At 49.2% G+C, this 20,116-nt stretch overlaps 1 protein-coding gene across 3 annotated transcripts; it reads left to right on the top strand.

Moving 5' to 3' along the window:
• Positions 1-4,476: 4,476 nt before the first annotated feature.
• On the top strand, positions 4,477-18,861 carry LOC101933305 (uncharacterized). Of its 3 annotated transcripts, none has more exons than XM_024100485.3 (2): positions 4,477-4,629; positions 13,123-18,861. In XM_024100485.3, the coding sequence occupies exon 2, from the start codon at positions 13,190-13,192 to the stop codon at positions 17,705-17,707; it is 4,518 nt and encodes a 1,505-aa protein (XP_023956253.2). In that variant the 5' UTR covers positions 4,477-4,629; positions 13,123-13,189; the 3' UTR covers positions 17,708-18,861. The 3 variants fall into 3 exon arrangements, with proteins under 3 accessions (XP_023956253.2, XP_042701143.2, XP_065408765.1); XM_042845209.2 differs by lacking the exon at positions 4,477-4,629 and adding an exon at positions 4,658-6,607; XM_065552693.1 differs by lacking the exon at positions 4,477-4,629 and adding an exon at positions 6,620-7,623.
• The last annotated feature ends 1,255 nt before the right edge of the window (positions 18,862-20,116 follow it).

Below are 20,116 nucleotides of genomic sequence, written 5' to 3' on the forward strand. Positions count from 1 at the left end.
GGAGGCAAGTTGTAGGAGTCGGGGAATAAAAGGGGTGTTTGAATTGTGAGAGTCACTAATGATGGCAGGGCTTTCTTCAAGAGCGAGGCTTTGCTGTGTTTCCTAAAGATGGTCAGACTCCGGAGTCACCTGATCTGAAGTTAGACCACAGTCGTCAAAATGTGGGTGTCCTGTAAAGACTAGAGCTGGCACAATGCTGTCAGCAATTAGTGGCATATGGGTCCTAATTGCTCTAGCAGAGACGGGGCCTTCAGGGGTCGGAATTCCCACTAAGGAGTTACAAACACGTTTGGCCGAAGAGACCCATGAGCATTTGATGATCAGCCTGTGCTAATTGGCTGTCGTAGCTTTGTCTACAGTGAGAAGGATGGGGAATGTTTTCCTAGTTGGTAGCACCAGTGGAACTGCATGGTGAGAGAATCTCTGAAAATGTGTCTAGGAAATGCAGCCTTCGTGTTCTTTTGGCTTCTTCATTCGTCTTTACCCTGGGGTGTCGAGTGGCTGGTCATATTCACTTCTCGGAGAGTTCGATTCCCCTCAAGATACAAGTTAGTGGGGATGAATTCTGACTTATTTTTTATGGCAAACTGGCAACTGATGTTTTTCTGTAAATTTTAAACAGAACCGTTTTCTTGCTTAAATGAAAACTGCACAGAAATATAAAATATACTCTAACCACAACATCTAATTACAAAGAGTAAGTTGCTAAAATCGAATATTATTTATTTGTATTACCATGGCACTGAGGAGTCCTAGCCATGGAGCACAAGAAAACAATGAGATGATATTGGTCAGCATCATAGGCACTGGCTGGAGTTTGCGTGCTTTAAATATAATAAGCGATCACAAAGAAAAGTAGTTGTTTAAGTGATGACAGCATGGTCAGTACTGTGAAAGACACGGTTCATGCTTTAAATAGCTTACAATCTGTCACGTACTCACAGATCGTGCCCACTCTTGGCCCCGTGCGGTCCGTGGGGGGGGTGCCCCTTTCAGTGAGACATCCCCCACTTTGTCACACAGTCTACCCAGGCAAAAATTGGACACTGAAACACCCTGGGAGACTTGGGGTGAAGTGCTTACTTAGGGGGATGGCGGCTGGCATTTTCTGGACAGGGATTGGGGTTTGTGAGCCTTGCGCTAGCTTTGAATTTTGTCCAGAGATATGACTGGAGAGTGCAGGCACTCTTGGGCCAGTGAGCTGAGAAGGAAACTTCAGGGACAGGGGAGCAAAATCTGCAAGACGTAAGGATGAGCGTAGGAAGCTAAAGAAGAGATATAGGGGGTAATAAGAAACAAGAACAAAGATGCAGAGCTTTGAAGGTGAGGATAAGAAGCTTGAACTTAATAGGGAACGAGGTATGTTAGGACACAGGAAATGTCCTTCTTCATTGGGAATGCATGAGAAATTCAAAGATTTCCTATTAAAACAAAAAAATTAACAGTTGTCTAACTACTGCAAAATTAACCTGTATCATTTAATAGCAGTTGAACAACAGCTAAATTAACCCACATTTAAAATAGAACTTACTTTAGCCATCAACTTTGAGTCAATCTTATTCCCCAGGCATTCCAATGGTGAAATGCATTTTCCTTGTCTTAACCTACTTCCCAACCAGCAGTCCTTCTGATGGAGTATCAGCAAAAAGTCAATTGCCAATTGAAGGACAACAGTTAGCTGGAGCTACTGACATATTTCTGAAACTGGTCATTCATATTTCAAAATATATTCTTAGGCAGTACATTTCAGCATTTGTTGGTAGAGAATGCTAAAGTTGAGGTTACAAAAGTGTTTCTGTTACAGTACAGCCTTGTCTGTCCAAAGCTCAGTTATCTAAACTCCCTGTTTTCTGAAATGGGGTCACATTCCCAAACGTCAGTTAATTACACTGAAGTTTCCCACTATTCTCCGATCTCATTCAGCATGTCCCTCCTGACATTGGGATAATTGCGATTGTGCTGCTTGTATATTTAGCAGTCTAAGGTGCTATAGCGAATTGCTGCATCTGATCTTTTACATCTTCAGGGCAAAAAAAGGTGCCTCACTTTTGCCTGTTTCTGCAAGATTCATGAGACTAAAACCCTTGACGTTTCCCTGTGTTGGACAGTGGCAGTGCTAGGGCTGCAGGGCTGGGTTCAGGAATGACTCTGGGGTCGTCTGCACTAGAGATGTTTACACGCACCAGCATAAAATGAGGCTCTTGTCCGTGAGACGTACCCTGGCGTAAGCCCTGTGTGACCCTAGCGCCGGGCATCTCTGGTGAGGGTTTGTGCTGGGGTAGCTACAGTGCTGCAAAAATCCCTAATGAACACAAGCCATAAGGTCCCCATCCTGCAACTGAGCCCCTACTGACTTCAGTGTCTGGGCATAGGGATCTGATTATAGGATCTGGGCCTTAGAGCCGCAGTTCCTGATTTACCAGAGCCCAGACCAGGTAGCAGCAATGATGTGTTCGGAGACGGGGAGTAGAGGTGCCTACACAGTACTCTCCTATGGGGAGATTCGGATGCCACTTGCCTCTTCTGTGTTCATGGAATCATTCCATCGGACAGTGCATCCTCTTGCTTAGCAATGGGATTGTTCCCTGCATGTCCTTCTCTAGTGTTGTGTCCAGGTGCTTTTACATTTAAAAAATGTGCAATGCTGTGAAAAGCCTTTGAGGAGCTCTGCACGGCTGGTGTGGTTTGCCAGCTGTCTTCTGGCTTTATAATATTCACCTCCCTGTAGTAGCTAGGTACCACCATCTTCCATAATGCCATGCTCACCACTGATGCTGTTCGAACCATCACACACAGGAGCACTCATGCTGATTTCTTTTTCCACCTCTTAAAAGAAAAATCCCAAATGTCCTTGGTAATTAGAGAAATTAGTCAGGACAATTCTGAAAAGCCCTTGAAAGCCCGTACGTGGGGCAATGTTTGCAGCTTGATAAATTTCCCCTGGTTTTAAAGACATGGGCTCGATGGCAAGGTTTTTAATTAGCCCCAGCGAGGCTAATGTTAGATGTGTCACAACTGGTGATAAACCCCTGTACAGGAGTGGGGTGGAAGCGAGCAGAGACAGGAACCCTGCAGAAACAGAGTGTATTATGGATTGTGTTTGGTTTTAATTGTGTATAAGCTACATTGGCCTTTCCTGGCTTTGTTTGGATACAGGTGGGGAAGAAGGTTGCTTTAAATGTGTAATCCCTCTACAAAATGAATACTCTGAAGGGTTAAAAGTCTGACCCAGGGTTGGGGGCCTGCTGGTTATCTGAGCCAGTTGATTCATTGTACATCCTGAGTAAATTGATGAACAAGTGCATTTTGCAAAAAATCCCTATAACTTTTTTTCTTTCTGCTTTCAGTTTAAACGCACACTTTATAAATCCCCAAAGCAGGTCACCAGGGACAGCAGAAATCCAGGGGCCTTGAAAATTCAGTGGGCCTGTGGTCTTTTTCTGTCGCTATTTTCCTTGTGCTGTGCAGCACTTAAGCTTTCCATTTAAGTGAAGAAAACATTCGCTCACTTCTCGTTGTTGCATTGAATTTCTCCTTGGTCTGCACTGCCCTTCTGTTTCCTCTGCAGTCAGACAGACTCACCGCAGCACCAATGGAGCTGTAAACTGCCCTGTTTCTACTGGGGAGCATTAAGTTCAAAGCATATGCTGAGCACTGAAATGTGTTACAACTAAACTGGTTCATCCAAAACAAACTTAATTCCTGAGGCCTTGTATACACTAGAAAAGCTATACCAGAAAACCCGCCTGGTGGAGATGCAGCTTATACTGGGTGCAAAAGAATTCTTTTGTTGGTAGAACGGATGCCATTTCCCGAATGAAATAAGCCATACCGGCAAAAGGGCTTCTTTTGGTGGTGTAACTGCATGTACATAGAGCTTTTGCCAGCATAGCTCTGGTGGTTAGCAGGTTTTTTGTTTTGTTTTTTCACACTCCTAACTGCTGTAGCTATGGGGGCAAAACATTTAAACATAGACCAAACCAGAATCTCCACACAGATTACAATGACAATACTTGTGAATATCTTTAAAGTACACTCATGTGTCTTGGATTGATACATTCCTATAGAAATAGTCAGGTCAGGTATAGAGAGTCCTGAGAAATGTCATCTGCTCCTTTAATTGTGTTCTAGAGGCAAACCTGCCTGCACAACTCAGGTACAAAGCAGGGCTCCAATTTGAAGCAGATTTCTGTTGCCCCCTTGGTTTGATCGGTTGGATGCACTCCCCTCCTTGCTTTGGCAGGGTGTAGTACATTGTGCGCTCCTGCCCATCACTGTCATCTTTGTGATGGCAGAAGAGGGAGGGGGAAGGTCTGCCCATTACAATACTCAGCTGGATTTTATAAGTTTATAGCTATGTTTTGTTTCTTTTCAGGAACTATATAATCGTGGTGCTTAGAGTGGTCTGAAAGGAACAGAAACACTTAGCCTTGAACTTTTGTTCTGCTGCTGCTTCTTGTGCCTCTGAGGTACAAAACATATCTGTAAACTTATAATCTATCAAACTGATGTGCAGGGGCTTAAAATAAAAAAAGACCCAGGCTTCACGTTCAATAGAGAGACCCTTGGGGTGGGGAAACCGGAATATTGCAGTGCCAATGGACAGGTTTTTGGAGACCAGCGTTCCAGGTAGGTTGGTGTGAAACAGTCACACTCCCCCCTCCTCCCCCCCCTCTCTTTCTCCCTCTCCCCAGAAGACACACACAGGATCCTGGGCTCATTCAACGAGAGGCTGCCCAGAGTGATGGGCACCCTGTGTACAAACCCTCAGGAGCAGGGTAACTCCACAAACAGTAATGGCAGGGGCAAAATGAGTTAAAGGAAGAGCCCCTCGGAGCTACCGAGTGCACTGCAGATAATCTGTTGTTTCCTCCACTGCCATGCTCCATACCCGGGCACTCTCTAGTTCTTCCTGAGAAATATGGGCTAGATCCTTTGTGTCTGCTCCGCCTTTGTAAGAGCCCCTGGATTTTGTGAGAGCTGGGGAAGGAATGGTTGTGAACTCAACGCGAACAAGTGGATTACAGCATCCAGCTATGCAAATAGCTTCAGCGCACAGCACATTTTGCTGAGCATTAATTGCTACACCAGGACTGTTGCATAGCAACAGCAGCATTTGTACAGCTGACAACTACTGCCCCTGAATGGCTCTGCCACCCTCAGTGACACATTGGAAAGAAGGGGGCTGTCCCCGGGAAAGCTAGTAGGTGCTAAGAGCACCTGTGTCAGGCCAGGGACTCGACGAGGGCTACCCAGCGTACACGTGAAATTGTGTTCGCAGCAGTGGAACTGGAGCCGCGCGTGTGGCTGGGACATAGGGCGAGGCAGGGATTGAGGTGGTGCAGACCAGTAACCTAGTGGAGTATGCGCGAGAAGGGGTCATTACAATATCTAGTTACAGCTCAGCGTGAGTGGCTTCAAAGCTGGAATGACTGGCAGCAAGGACCTGCGCATCACAGGTACTGCTGTAACTTTCTGGGCTGAGACTAGTAATCCTAGTGCTGGGGCAGTCCTGCCCCCACGGAGTAAATCTCTCTGAAGATCCCCTGGTTGAGTTCCTGACCAGCTGGCTGGGGCCTGTCCCCAAACATGGGTGATCCTCACAGATCCACATGAAGCTCCCGTGTTCCCAGCAGATACTCAGTCCCCCTGTACGCTGGTAGCAGAACTGCGTTAGCAGGGACTCTCCCTGGCCATAGCTTCTCTGCCCTGAAAGGGGGATAGATTCTTTGTTTCAGAGTAGCAGCCGTGCTAGTCTGTATCCGCAAAAAGAACAGGAGGACTTGTGGCACCTTAGAGACTAACACATTTATTAGAGCATAAGCTTTCGTGGGCTACAGCCCCCTGAGCTCCATCCTCAGGGAAAGAGGACAAGTGGGGAAAGAGACTGGAAAGAAGGTCATAGAGGTCAAGGACAGCAGGAACCATTAGATCATCTAATCTGACCTCCTGTATAACACAGGCCATTATAGTCCGCCTCCTTCCCCTTGTGTTAAGGCCATTAACTTGTTGGGCTAGTGCATGTCTTCCAGAGAGTCATCAGTCTGGGTCTGAAGCCACCAAGAGGTGGAGAATCTGCCACTTCCCTCGGGAGTTCATTCCACTGTTCAAAATGTGGATTCTTAATTGTGCTGGGCTCCAGCTTCCAGCCTCTGTCTCTTGTTCTGCCTTTCTCTGCTAGATGAAAGAGCCCTCGAATACCCCCAGGACGGTATTTATACACCCCTCCCTCTTCTTTTTTATAAACTAAGCAGGTGAATGATTTCTAGGCAGTAATCTACATCATCTGTAGGGACACTGCCTAAAGGACACTGGGTGCCTTAATGAGCCCCCCAAACACTATTTATCCCAAAGCGGCCCACCTGCCCAGTTGTTCCTTGCACCATCACGGTTCACAGTACTGCCAAAACAGAGACAAATTGATGAGGAATGCTACTGAGAGCCGCTGTCCCCAGTAGACCTGAGAATGGAAGCAAGTAGCAGCCTGCAACTCATCTGCACCATAACACCTAGAACCCTACACTCAGCACTGAAAACTAGAGGGGAACCCAAACGCCCAAGCGATCCTGATAGATGTGCTCTGAGGAAGAGAAGAATGTTACTGCAGGTAATGGAGAAATCTCTGCCCTGAGGTCACTCTTTGCAGCCCAGGGAGATGAGGCATAGCCAGAGGCAGGACTGAAGAGGGGATGGGTCAGCTGGAGATGAGATATTGAAGTAAATCCCCAGGACTGAAAGGGTTAAACCGGAGAGTTCTGAACAAAGGATGCCCCGAAACAGCGGAGTGGCCCTGGGTCGCTTGGGGGTGGGAGGCTGTCAGGTTATTGATGATAAACCACCCCCCTTTATTTATTTCCTTTACAAAATGCAAACTTTTCCCTTCCTTGTAAATCTTCGCGTTAATGGAGCTAGAAGTGAACCTCGCTGGTGCCAGCTGAGTTATGGGTGCAAATGAGATCAGAATCAGGCCCCCAGCCTGCACACCAGGAATAAAACAAACCACGCACAAGCGGAAGAGAGGCATGCCCCGGGAGCTTGGGATCATCTTAGTGATGCAAGTGGAATGTGGGCTCTGTGGACTTGCTGCTTCCCCGCTCTACAACCCAGAGAGTTATTCACGCCTGTGCAAAGGGGATGTGAAATCCCACCCCCTGTCTTGCACACTCACTGCACAGGTCCAGGTTACCGTAAAGCAGGGGAGAGTCACCACCTTTCCTTTCCCAGGATTAGGCCTCCAGATTTGGCCTTTGAGGACTGATAACCTCATCCCTGGCAAGAAACTGTTCAGACCACAACATACTTTTCCTTATACCAAGCAGATCCAAATAACTCCTGTATCTGCCTGGGGTCTGCCGTCACAAACCCCATTGCTTTAACCCCCCCCAGACCAACCCTAACAAGGAAGAAGTTCATTGTTTTGCCATTGTAACCACTTCCTGATCCACCATCATCCCAGCATTCCTTTGAGCATACTTCGCTAATTCCACAGTAGGCAAAGGAGTGTGTCACACAGGTGGGGGCTAGTCAGTAGCCACACCCCTGAGTGTGCTATAAATTCAGGCCAAATTGCTGGCCAACTGCTTGAAAATGGCTGCCATCCTCAGAAACTGGGCTTTCAAACAGGTAAAAGAACCCACGCCTCTCCCTTGTGAAAATGGCAATAGCGTTCAGTTGGAGTAAGTAGTGCGGAGCCCCGTCTCTTTGAACCGTCAGGCTGAACCCCGCCCTCTCCTCTCTCTAGTGGGGTTTAAGGCTTGTTTTCTCCCTTGTTACTCTGCAGACCAGGGGAGGGACAAGCCTGCATAAGGGATTTGCTCTGACATGCAGTGAAAACAGTTACTATACAGAGACCTGGAGAGACACCAGTGTTGTACCTGTGCCTTTTAGAACATTGATCCCAGGAATTCCAAGCTGTCTCTCAGCAGTATCAGCAAACACCTTTCAGAGAGTCGCTGTAGAAAGAATGATAAAGGAGAGTAAAACTGTGTGTAGTAAAATGATACCACTGGCTTTTGTAAAGGGAAATGGTGCCTCTCTAAGCAGTTAGATATTTTCTGAAAGAGCTAAAGCGGTGGCTGAAGGAGACCCACTAAGTGTCATGTACTCACTCTTTCAAAAGTCTTTGCTAAAGCCCTGCAAGAAACCCTGGTAAGGACTCTTGGTAACCAGGGTGTGAGATAGTCTTGTTATGAATTCAAAGCTGGCGGAGAAATGGGAAGTAAAAAGTAGCCAGTGGTTAATACTGGGGTGCCCAGGAATCAGTTGTTTGAAATATATTAAAGAGCTGGAAGAAGGGGTGAGGAGAGATTAAAAAGACTAAGAGCGTTCAGCTAGGAAAAGAGACAACTAAGGGGGGGATATGATCGAGGGCTATAAAATTATGACGGGTGTGGAGAAAGTAAATAAGGAAGTGTTATTTACTCCTCATAACACAAGAACTAGGGGGCACCTAATGGCATTAATAGGCAGCATGTTTAAAATAAACACAAGGAAGTACTTCTCCACACAGTGCACAGCCAACCGGTGGATCTCTTTGTCAGGGGATGTTGTGACGGCTAAAAGTATAAGTGGATTCAAAAAAGAACTAGATAAGTTCCTGGAGGATAGCTCCAGCAATGGCTATTAGCCAGGATGGGCAGGGATGCAGCCCCATGCTCTGAGTGTCTCTAGCCTCTGTTTGTCAGAAGCTGGGATGGGTGACGGGATGGATCACTGGATGATTCCCTGTTCTGTTCACTCCCTCTGGGGCACCTGGCACTGGCCGCTGTCGGCAGACAGGAAACTGGGCTAGATGGACCATTGGCCTGGCCCAGTCTGGCCGCTCTGATGTTCTCAAGGGGTGGGTTGTAAGATGCTGAACTTGTCAACGAAATGATTCTGAGGGGTGGCTGAGACTAGGGAGGAGATTAAGGAGCTTAAGGAGGATCTAACAGAGTGAGATAACTAGGAAACAGGATGGCAGATGAAATCCAGCTAGACCAGTGCAGAGTCATGCATTCTGGGAAGAGTAGTGTGAGCAGCTTGCACATTGATTGGCCTCAGTATAACATCTCGAGGGGTGGGAGTGCAAATACCCAAATGGGCTTTGAATCCAGCACTCGCAGTCCATTGGGAGTGTTTGCACAGACTCCAGTGGCTTTCGGATCAGACCCTAAAGGTCCCTGGGGAGAGATCACTGAAGATACCAACCCAGTGTTTAGTAGCTTTAGAAGAGGGACTAGGAACCCACAAGTAACCGTGTGATACTAACTGGGGAGTTTCAGAGTAGCAGCCGTGTTAGTCTGTATCCGCAAAAAGAACAGGAGTACTTGTGGCACCTTAGAGACTAACAAATTTATTAGAGCATAAGCTTTCGTGGGCTACAGCCCACTTCTTCGGATGCAGATAGAGTGGAACATATATTGAGGAGAAATATATACACACATACAGAGAGCATGAACAGGTGGGAGTTGTCTTACCAACTCTGAGAGGCCAATTAAGTAAGAGAAAAAATTTTTTGAAGTGATAATCAAGCTAGCCCAGTACAGACAGTTTGATAAGAAGTGTCAGAATACTTACAAGGGGAGATAGATTCAATGTTTGTAATGGCTCAGCCATTCCCAGTCCTTATTCAATCCTGAGTCGATTGTATCTCAGAGCTCTCACATAGACCAGACACTCATTGTGTCAGCAATACGCTATATTTTCTAACATGTCCAGTTACTAGCTTGACCTCGTCTTTCCCTGTCTCCTACCCTTTGCCTGTCTGTAAGCTCTCCGGTTCAGGAGCATTGCCTTCTTGTATGTTGGGAAGAGGCCAAGTGCATTGTGGGTGATACTGAAAATATGATAACAGCAATAGAATGCTAGGATGTATTACGGGAAACATGTATGAATCCTAGGACTAGAAGGGACCTTGAGAGGTCGTCTAGTCCAGTCCCCTGCACTCATGGCAGGATTAAGTATTATCTAGACCAGGGGTTCTCAGACTTTTGTACTGGTGACCCCTTTCACACAGCAAGCCTCTGAGTGCGACCCCCCCACTATACATTAAAAACACTTTTTTATATATTTAACACCATTATAAATGCTGGAGGCAAAGCGGGATTTGGGGTGGAGGCTGACAGCTCGTGACCCCCCATGTAATAACCTCGCAACCCCCTGAGGGGTCCCGACCCCCAGTTTGAGAACCCCTGATCTAGCCCATCCCTGACAGATGTTTGTCTAACCTGCTCTTAAACACCTCCAATGACAGAGACTCCACAACCTCACTAGGCAGTTTATTCCAGTGTTTAACCACTCTGAGAGTTAGGAAGCTTTTCCTAATGTCCAACCTAAACCTCCCTTGCTGCCATTTAAGCCCATTGCTTCTTGTCCGATCCTCAGGGGTTAACGAGAACAATTTGCCTCCTTGTAACAACCTTTTATGTACTTGAAAACTGTTCTCAGGTTCCCTCTCAGTCTTCTCTTCTCCAGACTAAACAAACCCAATTCTTTCAATCTTCCCTCATAGCTCATGTTTTCTAGACCTTTCATCATTTGTGTTGCTCTTCTCTGGACGCTCTCCAGATAAGCCATTATTACTGTTCTCTGCCCGTCCCTCGAATCCCGCAGTGAGTGGTGACCACTCAGCCCAGTACAGGATGCAGCAGAAAGAGAGAAGAGCGGGAATGGTAACGGACTAACGAACGGCATGGGGGGGGGAGGGCTTCTAAAGAGAGAGGATTCAAAAGAGCAGGGCTATTTATTTAGCACGAAAAGGGAGCGAGGAAGAAGAGAGAAGCTACAGGCATCATTATTATTCATTTTCATTACTGTGGAACCAGGGCCTGCCCCCATCTAATAACACTGTGTGGTGCATTATACAGGACTGACTCATTCAGCTTTCTCTGACCTGAAACCCAGCCACGGCCTAGCAGCCACACCACCTGATTGTTTCAGACAGGAGGTGGCGACGAGCCCGGAGCCAGCTGAGATTGTTGGTGGAACTTGGAGAGTGACTTGGCCAGGGCTTGGCCATCCATTTTCCGTGGGTTGTTAACAATCCCGGGCGGTCGAGACTCCGAGTCCGAGTGCGGCACAGGAGCAGTTAGTCTGTAGTGACTGCCTCCCGTCACCAGCCTCGCTTCAGCATTCCCTTAGCGGTCTCCCATGCAAGTACTAATCCAGCCAGCTTAACCCAGGCGCTCTCAGCTCACAGGCCTATGTGATTTGGTTGTCGCTCGGACCATGGAGAGTCCAGGATAACAGCACACCTTGCCCTCCAAACAGTCAGGGGCTGATCGAGAGAGGCCGGGGCTAGGCTGGCACCAGTGGCCCTGCTTCACTTGCCAGCTGGGCCAGTCACTTAGCCTGCCTGTAACATAGGCTAGCCTCGCAGGGGTGTTACCCAGTACACGCTGTGGCGCTCAGCTCCGCCTTGCAGCCCTGTGAAGAGCCTTGGAGGGAGTGAAAAGAGCTCAGTGCCCAGGGGGCACAGCTGTGGGATCTTCCCCAGGGTGCTGAGTGGACTCCAGCAGTCCCCTCTTCCCAGAGCTTGCAGGGGGGACCCAGCCCTCGAGGGGATGGGGGGAGTACAGGAACATAGGCAGATGGAAGCAGATCCCAGGTCCCTCTAGCCCAGTATCATGTCTCTGACAGTGGCCAGCACAGCTGTTGCAGGGGAAGGTGTGAGATCTCCTGGGGGCGGGGAGGGGGTGGTGGTAATCTGTCACATTAGGTGTGATCCTGAGATACTGAAACATGGTGGGCTAAGGAGCAAAAGGGTCTAACTGTCTATACCAGGGAGCCATGTGACTAGGGCCATGTGCACGGAACAACAGTCAGCCCTCTGTTTAGTCTGGGACAGGCCGGTTAGCAGTGGAAGTGACTCTGTTCAGGTTAGCGTAGGGGTAACGTATGTCAGTGCTGGAGAACAGCTGGAGCTACATACATGCAGCATTGTCTAGTGGTTGAAGCCAGGAGACCTGGTTCTCCTCCCAGCTCTGCCGAGGTTTGCTGTGCTGCAGACAGAACCTACTAGCTCTGCAGTGTGTGAGCGGGGTCTGAGCCAGGCCCCAGGGAGGATGTGAGAGCAGAGACGTTCTCGCTGGGGCGGGAGAGCAGGTGCAGAGACGTCAGAGGGCAGTAGTGCAGGGAGGACCAAAGGGGCTGAGGTTTGTAGCCCCCCCCCCTTGGATTGCGCCAGACAGTTAATACCCGAATGTAAAGGGATTGCGGAGGATGTGATGCCTCCATTAGCGCATGTGGCACATCTGTCCTTGGTGTCCGACTGGCTAGCAGAAGACTGGGGGGAGACTTGTTACTTCCAGCTTTTAAAGGGGAGAAAGATGTTAACAAAGGAACTATAGGCCACTTCCCCTCGCTTCTGACCCCGGAGATATGCTGGAGACCAGTCTGCAGGCTCGTTAGAAGGAATGGGTGGAAATTCAAAGAGCTGTAATTGGGAACTAGTCTGGCTTTAATAATACACTGTCAAAGACGAGGACAAACATTAACCAGCCTTTAACCTCACCCCTGGTTAATCCTAACTAGTTGCCGCTGTGCAGCAGGTAAGTATGGTCACCCCCGCCTTAGAGATGGCTTGAGACAAGAGGAGTGTGTCTAGCCGTAGGGTCCCAGAAGTCCATGGTTCTTAGGCGGGGCTTGGACAGCAGTCCTGTAAATGGCACAGCAGGGGTTGTCAATGGCAGTGAGCTGCAGTGGAGACCTCGCTCGTGGGGCCCGGTGTCTCGGAGGCTGGTATTTGTCGGTTTGTTCATGGCCTCGTCCTGCAGAATGGCCACTGCTTGAAATCCTCCCTTTCCGATTGTAGGAGGGGGGGGGGGGTCCCAGCTGACAGACAAAAGTGAAATGCAAGTCTGGGTCTGAACGTGCATAGAAGATAAGTGCCAATCTCCACGAGGGGCTGAGAGGGAGCTGCCCAACATGGCGATAGGCCCCTTGCTCTGGCAAATGGATAACGCTTTGCCTTCCTGGGTGGATTGCTTTGTGTGCACCCCTGGCTGAGTGTCAAGGGGGCTAAGACCAGTTGCCATTTGGGAAGATATACTGCTAAGGGGGAGGAGAAGGGTTTCTGTAAGTTTTACAACTTAAATTTTCTGTCCTCTGCTTTACTGACTGTTTCTCTCTTTGTCTCTCTAGTGAGGATACAGCGGAGACAATAGCAATAGATCCTAACAATCAGCCGAAGTCTCCCCTGGAAAAGTTTATGGTCAGACTGTGTACACATCACCAGAAGCAATTCATTCGTGTGCTAAACGACATATACACGGAAGCACAGCCAGGCTGCGAGGGCCGGCCGTTACCTGAATCTGAAAACATGGATGCAGCCACTTGCAGCTCTGGTTGTAGCCAGCAAAGCACTGAAAATTGGAAGAAGTCTGCTCCCTGTTCTGAATTGAAGCCCCTAACTTCCTCAGACTCAGACAGAGACCCAGTGGGTCTCCATAGCCCTCTGCGTGCTGCAGGACAACCCTTGGAGCATCATGCAGAGGTGAAATCCATGGACAGGATGGAGAACTTCAGTACTGCTTTCAAAAGAGACTTCTCTGAACTCTCCATTACTAGAAGTAGTTCTGTTAGTCCAAAGGATAGTTCCACCCAAGGATACCTCACCACTTCGAACTCTTCCTCACTCCACTTCCATCCTGGCACCAGGAGCCCGGAAGGACAAACCACTGGACAGGAGCAAGAGGCTGGTGTCAATAAGTGTGAGGATGACAAAGACCAGATCCAAGGCAAGACCTTAGCAGACAGCTACATTGCTGTAAAAGTGGCCCATGTGAACGGCAGTGAGGACAGCTCAGACAGCTGCCTGGGGTCTCAGAAGAACTCTTTCAAAGCTTTACCAGAAGAGGGTTGGGATTCAGGGTTTCCAGTGACCTCTCCTAGAAGAGCTGACAAAGAGAACGCTTTACAGTGCAGCTCCAAAGCATCTTTGCACCAGGATTTAGAAACAAACGAAGAAGATGCAAGACCAAAGCAAGAAAACCATCTCCATGCCCTGGGAAAGACTAAGGGGGGCTACCACACCCATCCTGGCGACAAGAATCCATGTGAGCATTCCAAAGACGGATGGGTGGCCTCTGCGCCAGTGCCAGTGATACACAAAGCCTCCAGTGGGCGCTCAAGAGCGAAGACAGGGTCCTCATCCGTCAAAACAGCTCGGAAGAATAAGCGGGCATCGGGACTGAGAATAAATGACTATGACAACCAGTGTGACGTTGTCTATATCAGCCAGCCAATAACTGAATGCCACCTGGAGAGCCAGCGGTCAGTGTCCCGGAGGACAGCTCGGAAGAGCACCCGCGGGTATTATTTCAACGGCGAGTGCTGTGAGCTGCCCACTGTCCGCACGCTGGTGAAAAGCTCCCGAGTGGGGGAGAGAGGAAACGGTCCAGCACGGAGGACGGAAGCATTACTGAGTGCTAAGCAGAGCCCGGCGCTCTCTGGGGGCGAGCCTTCGGAGGCAGCCCAAGCTGTGGGGAAAGAGGCTGACAAAAGAGCGTCCCTCAGGCTCCTGTCCAAAGGGGCTCCCCCCAGCAGAGAAGCCAACGAGAGAGCAGAAAAGGAGCCCAGCGAGGGCGGCTTGCTGAAGTCAAGAGAAGCTGCTCGCACTGAGCCACTGCTGGCTCCGTCTGCTCCCCCCTGCCCTGACAATGCACCAGAAGGCGGCTCGGCCACCACGCAGCCTCTAGCCATCGGCCCCTCTGCCGCTGAAGGAAGCGAGGAGAGGATGTGCCAGCCGCTGGAAGAGGCGGAGGCAAATGTTCTCCAGCAAGCTAGCAGCGGTGCTGACCTCGCTGGGGACTGTGGGCCCACAGAAGACAGCAGCAGGGAGGCTACAGATTCGACAGCTCTTTCTCCACCAGAAGCTGCTAGTAGGGAGGAAGGTTCTCCATGCTCAGAAATACAAGCTGTTCCGGCGCCTCCTGCCGGCCTGGACCCAACTCCTCCTTTGCAGCTCCCCACCACCATGGACCTAGTGCTTCCTACCAGTGCAGACCTGGTGCTCCATGCAGAGCCTCCTGCCAGCATGGACCCTGAGCCGCCTGCTGGAGTAGACCTGGAGCTGGCTGGGGCACTTCCTGGAGAGCCCCCAACTAGTACAGACCTGGAGCTTCCTGCCATGACCCCTGCCAGCATGGACCCGGAGACTCCCATGGAGCCCCCTGCGAGTTTGGAGGCCAAGCCCCTTGCTAGCTTGCAGTCTGCCGATGTGACCGAAAGCATTCCTGCTGACCCAGAAGCTGATGTAAGGGAGGTGTGGGAAGGCCCGCCTGAGCCAGGGGAGGCCATGCCGACTCTCGCAGAACTCAGTGGAATCTTGGCAGGCGAGACTGCCCCAGAGAGCAGCAGGCTGGGTGAGAGAGAGAACGGCGATGGTGAAATGCCACCAGGACCTGACACTTCAGAAACGGATGGTAAAGGGACCGTCTTGTCCAAAGAAAACCCAGAGAAGAAGCAAAAGAAAGGCAGGAGAGCGCTCGTAGCATCAGACCGGCGTCTCCGCAGCCAGCAATCCCAGCCACCCACGGAAGGCAGTGCTGAAAAGTCTGGTTCTTCCACCTCTCTGCAGCTTCCCTGTCTTCAGATTAAGCTTTCTAAAAGTCCCGGTGCAAAGCGGTTTAGGAGGGAGGTGCACCTTGACGGAGCAGCATCCGTGTGCTTCCCAAAGGATTGCTTCCACAAAACACTGCTGAAGAACATCCAGGGCCCAGGCACCGGGAGTGCCCTTGAGAGAGAGCCCGTGCAGCGGGGAGGAGACGAAAATGGCATTACTACTAGGCAAACCTATAAAAGCATGTTGGCAAAAGAGGGTGCAGCGGAGAGAGAAGGGTCATCGAAAGATGGCCCCCCTGCTAAAGCCAGCCATAGTAAGTCAGGGGAGATGCTTGAGATCTGTGTAGAGGCTAATTCTGATAAGAGAAGTGTTCTCCTTCCTAGGGAAAGTGGAACAAGTGTACAGGACGCAGAGCAATCGGATGAGAAACCAGGTGATGTGGAGAACCCAGACAATGCTGTAGATGCTGGAAAGGTACAGTATAAAGATCTGACTGATTCGCCTACAGGTCCCAGTAGTAAAAGTGGAAGCAAACACGTCCCATCCAAGTCTTGGAAGCATAAAAAGTTGGCCCTCCCAGTTTACAACTTGAGACACACCCCTACACCTGTGGACACTGCAAAAAAGAATCTTCCAGGGAAGGAAGTTCTGCAAGCCAATCCAAACCAGAAGGAAGAACACAGTTCAGGGAACAAAGACACCATAGATTTGAAGGAGGTGGACACAGTGGCTGAGGACAAACCAAAGTTTGTGGAGTGGTGTGCTGAGGAAGAGAATCAGGAACTTATTGCTGACTTTAATGCCCAGTATATGAAAGTTCAGAAAGGCTGGATTCAGTTGGAAAAAGAAGCACAGCCAGCCCCCAAAGTAAAGAACAAAGCTGACAAGCTGAAGGAGATTTGGAAAAGCAAGAAAAGAACCCGGAAATGTAGAGCGTCTCTCGAAGTTCAGAAGCTCTCCCCTGTCCAGATGCTGTTTATGAAGGCCTTCAAGTTATCCAACATTTGCCGTTGGTTCTTGGAGACCACTGAAACCAGGTCACTAGTCATTGTGAAGAAACTCAATACCCGTCTCCCAGGAGATGTCCCCCCCATCAAGATCCCTCTGCAGAAGTATTGTTCTTCCAGCCTGTATCCCAGCTCAGTGCAAGCTGAACGCTTGAAAAAACACCTCAAGAAATTTGCTGCAACTACCCCTGCTAAAAATAACTTGAAGAATCAAAAGTTATGGGCCAGGCTCCGGGAGAACGCCGACAGTACGGAGCCCGGGGAAGCCGCCAGTCCCAACCAGACGTCTCCTTGTGAGGCTAGCTCAGAAGAAGCTGGTGAAGACAGAAACATGCAGCCCCCTCCAAGTCTGCCAACGCAGGCCAGCACAAGGATTCTGCGGAAATACTCCAATCTGAGGGGCAAACTGCGAGCCCAGCACCGCCTGGCAAAGAATGAAAGAAAGGGGGAGAGTGCAGCTGATCATCCCTCAGTGGAAAGTAAGCAGAGCCGGAAGAGCGTCTGCATCAACCCGCTGATGTCTCCAAAGCTGGCCTTGCAGGTCAAAGCCGATGTGTTTCCTGCGAAGTCCGTGCGAGCGGAAGCAGCAGTGAAGGGAAGAAAAGGGAAAAGCAGGTCCCAGGAGGACTCCTTGCCCAGAGCTGACCCTCAGCCAGGCAGAAAGAAGAGAACGCTGCGGGAGAGCAGCACTGTGCCAGAGCCGTCTCGCTCCTCCAGTACAGACAGGCTGCCAGCTAAGAAGGGCAGCAAAGGAAAACATTCCGAGGTTCCCCCGAAAGCGCCTGCTACCAGAAAGCAGGCTGTCATGGAAAGAAGCAGTAAGCTCGAGAAAAAGGTGTCTTCGAAAGAGAAGAGAGTCCCGAAAAGGCACCTTGGCAAAGGCAGACTCCCCCTCCCGAAAGTCAGAGAGAACCCCGCCCAAAGAGCCGCACCCCCGCCCAGCCGGGACGGGCTCACCAAATCTGCGAAGCCGAAACCCGCGGGGGAGCCCTCTACCAGGTCACAGAAAGCAGCCGACAAGAAGCCTAGCAGTGGGAAAACTCTGACCAGGTCTATGAAGAAAATTCAAGAGAGCAGCACGTCCCAGGGCAAGAGAAAGTTAAGGGCAAAAGTTGACTGTTCACACAGCAAGCGAACACGACTGGATGCAAAATAACAAAGAATGGTAGCCATGTAAAAACTGTTGTATAGTAGTAACCCTTGATCATGCATTAACTGAAGCTGCTTTTCTAAGCTGTAGCAAGCCTTTCAAAATCCGCAGTTAAAGGATTACACCCGGGATTCTAGGCATCGGAAGGTGTGTCTCGGACAGAGAGGAGAGCTGTCTGTCTCTGCTGTTGAGGGAAGTTACTGCAATTTGAACGTTCCTTGGGTTTTAAGCTTGGAACCAGGCAGTTTTAGTTAAAAGTACAGTGCCTTATTTATCATTTTTAAACCAATAAATAACAAAGCTAGTCTGTGTGATTTAAAGGCTTGCATTTTATACTTGATGCACAAGCACTTGTACTGTAGCAGAAAGGAAACCACCTTCATGCACATAAAGTAGCTTTCAGCAGCCTTTTGAGGGGCGTTCCCCCTTTGCATTAAACATCCGGACTGTGTGTTTGTGAGTGACATGGGAAGCAAAACCAAAAGCATTTTTCTTGTAGGCAGAGAAGGAAGGGGTCATTGGTCATTACTCCGTTCATTAGCAGCAGGTGGTGGGCAGGTAACTGTTAAAGATATGAATTGTTGGCCACTTGCGTGTCATTTCTGGTCTTTAGGGTTAGACAGCTATTTCTACTCTCCTGCTTCTTAAGCCTTGAGGTAGCGTGGTCTGATCCAAACCGACGTGGCAAAGGGGTTACTGCTTGGGCTATTGGCGCTAGTTCTGTAGCATCTACAGCTGTTTGCAGGCACAGCGGGCTAGGTTCATCCTTGGGGATGTCCAGTACGTCAGGGATGAATTGGTCCCACTGTGCCTTACTGTTGGGCAGAACGCCCTCTCCAATCAGCCTTTTGTTCATAGCACCTGGATCCATGTGGATTTCTGCTTTCTCGGACAGTAGCTTTTCACTAATAATCGGGTATCTTCCTTCCTGTGAAAAGCCAGGGCAGATTTCCACTCGTTATTTAGTCAGTCTGTGTGAAAGGGAAATGTGTAGCCTCCCCACGTTGTCGTCCCCCCCCCCCCCCCCCCCCGCACAGAACACCTGTATTTTAAGGCAAAATTCTTAATGTCGTCTTTGAATAATGCTGAGATCTAAAGTATCTGATTCTTTTTTTATTAACTTCAATCTCATTTTAAAATAAAGTGAAGCTGTTTTGGTTCCTGCCAGTGTTGTGGTGTGCTGTAGAGTCTAGGATCGGGTAGTTCTCCTCATCGGCAGAACAGCCCAGGCAGTTTGTACACCCCGCCTTGAACTGGCTTGCAAACATATCCTTGAAGGTCTAATCAACACAAACCATGCACTGCTTAAAGGTCAAGCAATAGTTTCCAATGGAGAAACACGAAGAGTAACAGTGATACACACAGGGAAACCTGTTAGAAATGCACATAATCATATTCCCATAGCAGACATTGGCGGTGGAGCTAATTGGGGTGGGGGTGGGGAGTTTTATATTGAAATTTTCCACCCGCCCCTTGTGTAAGCAGTTGTAAGATGATGGCGTCAGCTCCCGCTCTGTGCCTAAGTTGAAAAGATCAAGGCCAGCCATTTTATTTCAAAAGATCCACTTCCAGCGGGTACAAAAGAAGGGCTGTTTGCACAAGTTTCTAAGCAAACTTCCTTCCATTCACTAGGTTCAACACCTGAAATCTGATTGTGAAGGTTCTGAAATCTCCTGACCTTTGGAGAATAGCTTCCAGCCGCCATTGTCCTAGGGAGATCTGAATATACATGCATATCTTTGTTATAATAGCCAGCTTAAACTAGGCTCTCCCCTCCGAGAGCTTTACTATCTGCAGAGAGAGAGCATGCCTTTTGGGGCGTGGCGAGGGCTGCCTTGCAGAGGAATTGATTTTCACGGTTAGTGTTAAACCTCAGATACCAAAGCTCATTATTGGAGGCAGAAAGTGGATAATTAATTGTCTTCAATCTCTTGCTGGATCCATTTAGCACAGGGGAGACTCCACAGCACTCTTCCCAGTGCAGTAGTTAGCTCCCCGTGTTTCGGAGAGTGCCGTATGCTGGGACGGGCGGGCACCCGCCCTGGGGGAGCTTCAGCCAGAGCCCAGGGCCGGGGGACTTGGAAATCACTGATTTGTAAAGAGCTGTTATTTTTTTAATCATGCTGAATAAAGTAAATGCTGGACAGTTATTTTGTGGGTGCCAGGCCTGCCAGCCCTGTACAGGTTAATATGAAGTTCTCTATTACTTTAATTTGACTGTGCATATTAAATATGGCCGGCATTCCGACAGAACAGATCTAAAGGCATTTAAGGAGAGGAACAGGAAAAGCTGTATCTTTTTTTTTTTAATTCTGATCTAGAATATTCTTGTTTCCTGTAGCCTGGGCTGCTTTCGTAAAGAAATAGTGAGTGTGTGTGCGTGTGTGTGCGCACGTGTGCGAGGACCTTTTGATG

This window comes from Chrysemys picta, chromosome 7 (assembly GCF_011386835.1).
Source record: "Chrysemys picta bellii isolate R12L10 chromosome 7, ASM1138683v2, whole genome shotgun sequence".
Classification (NCBI taxonomy): domain Eukaryota; kingdom Metazoa; phylum Chordata; order Testudines; family Emydidae; genus Chrysemys; species Chrysemys picta.

Excerpts from the sequence above, each read along its gene's own strand:
- LOC101933305 (XM_024100485.3), top strand. The coding sequence starts at position 13,190 with ATGGTCAGACTGTGTACACATCACCAGAAGCAATTCATTCGTGTGCTA.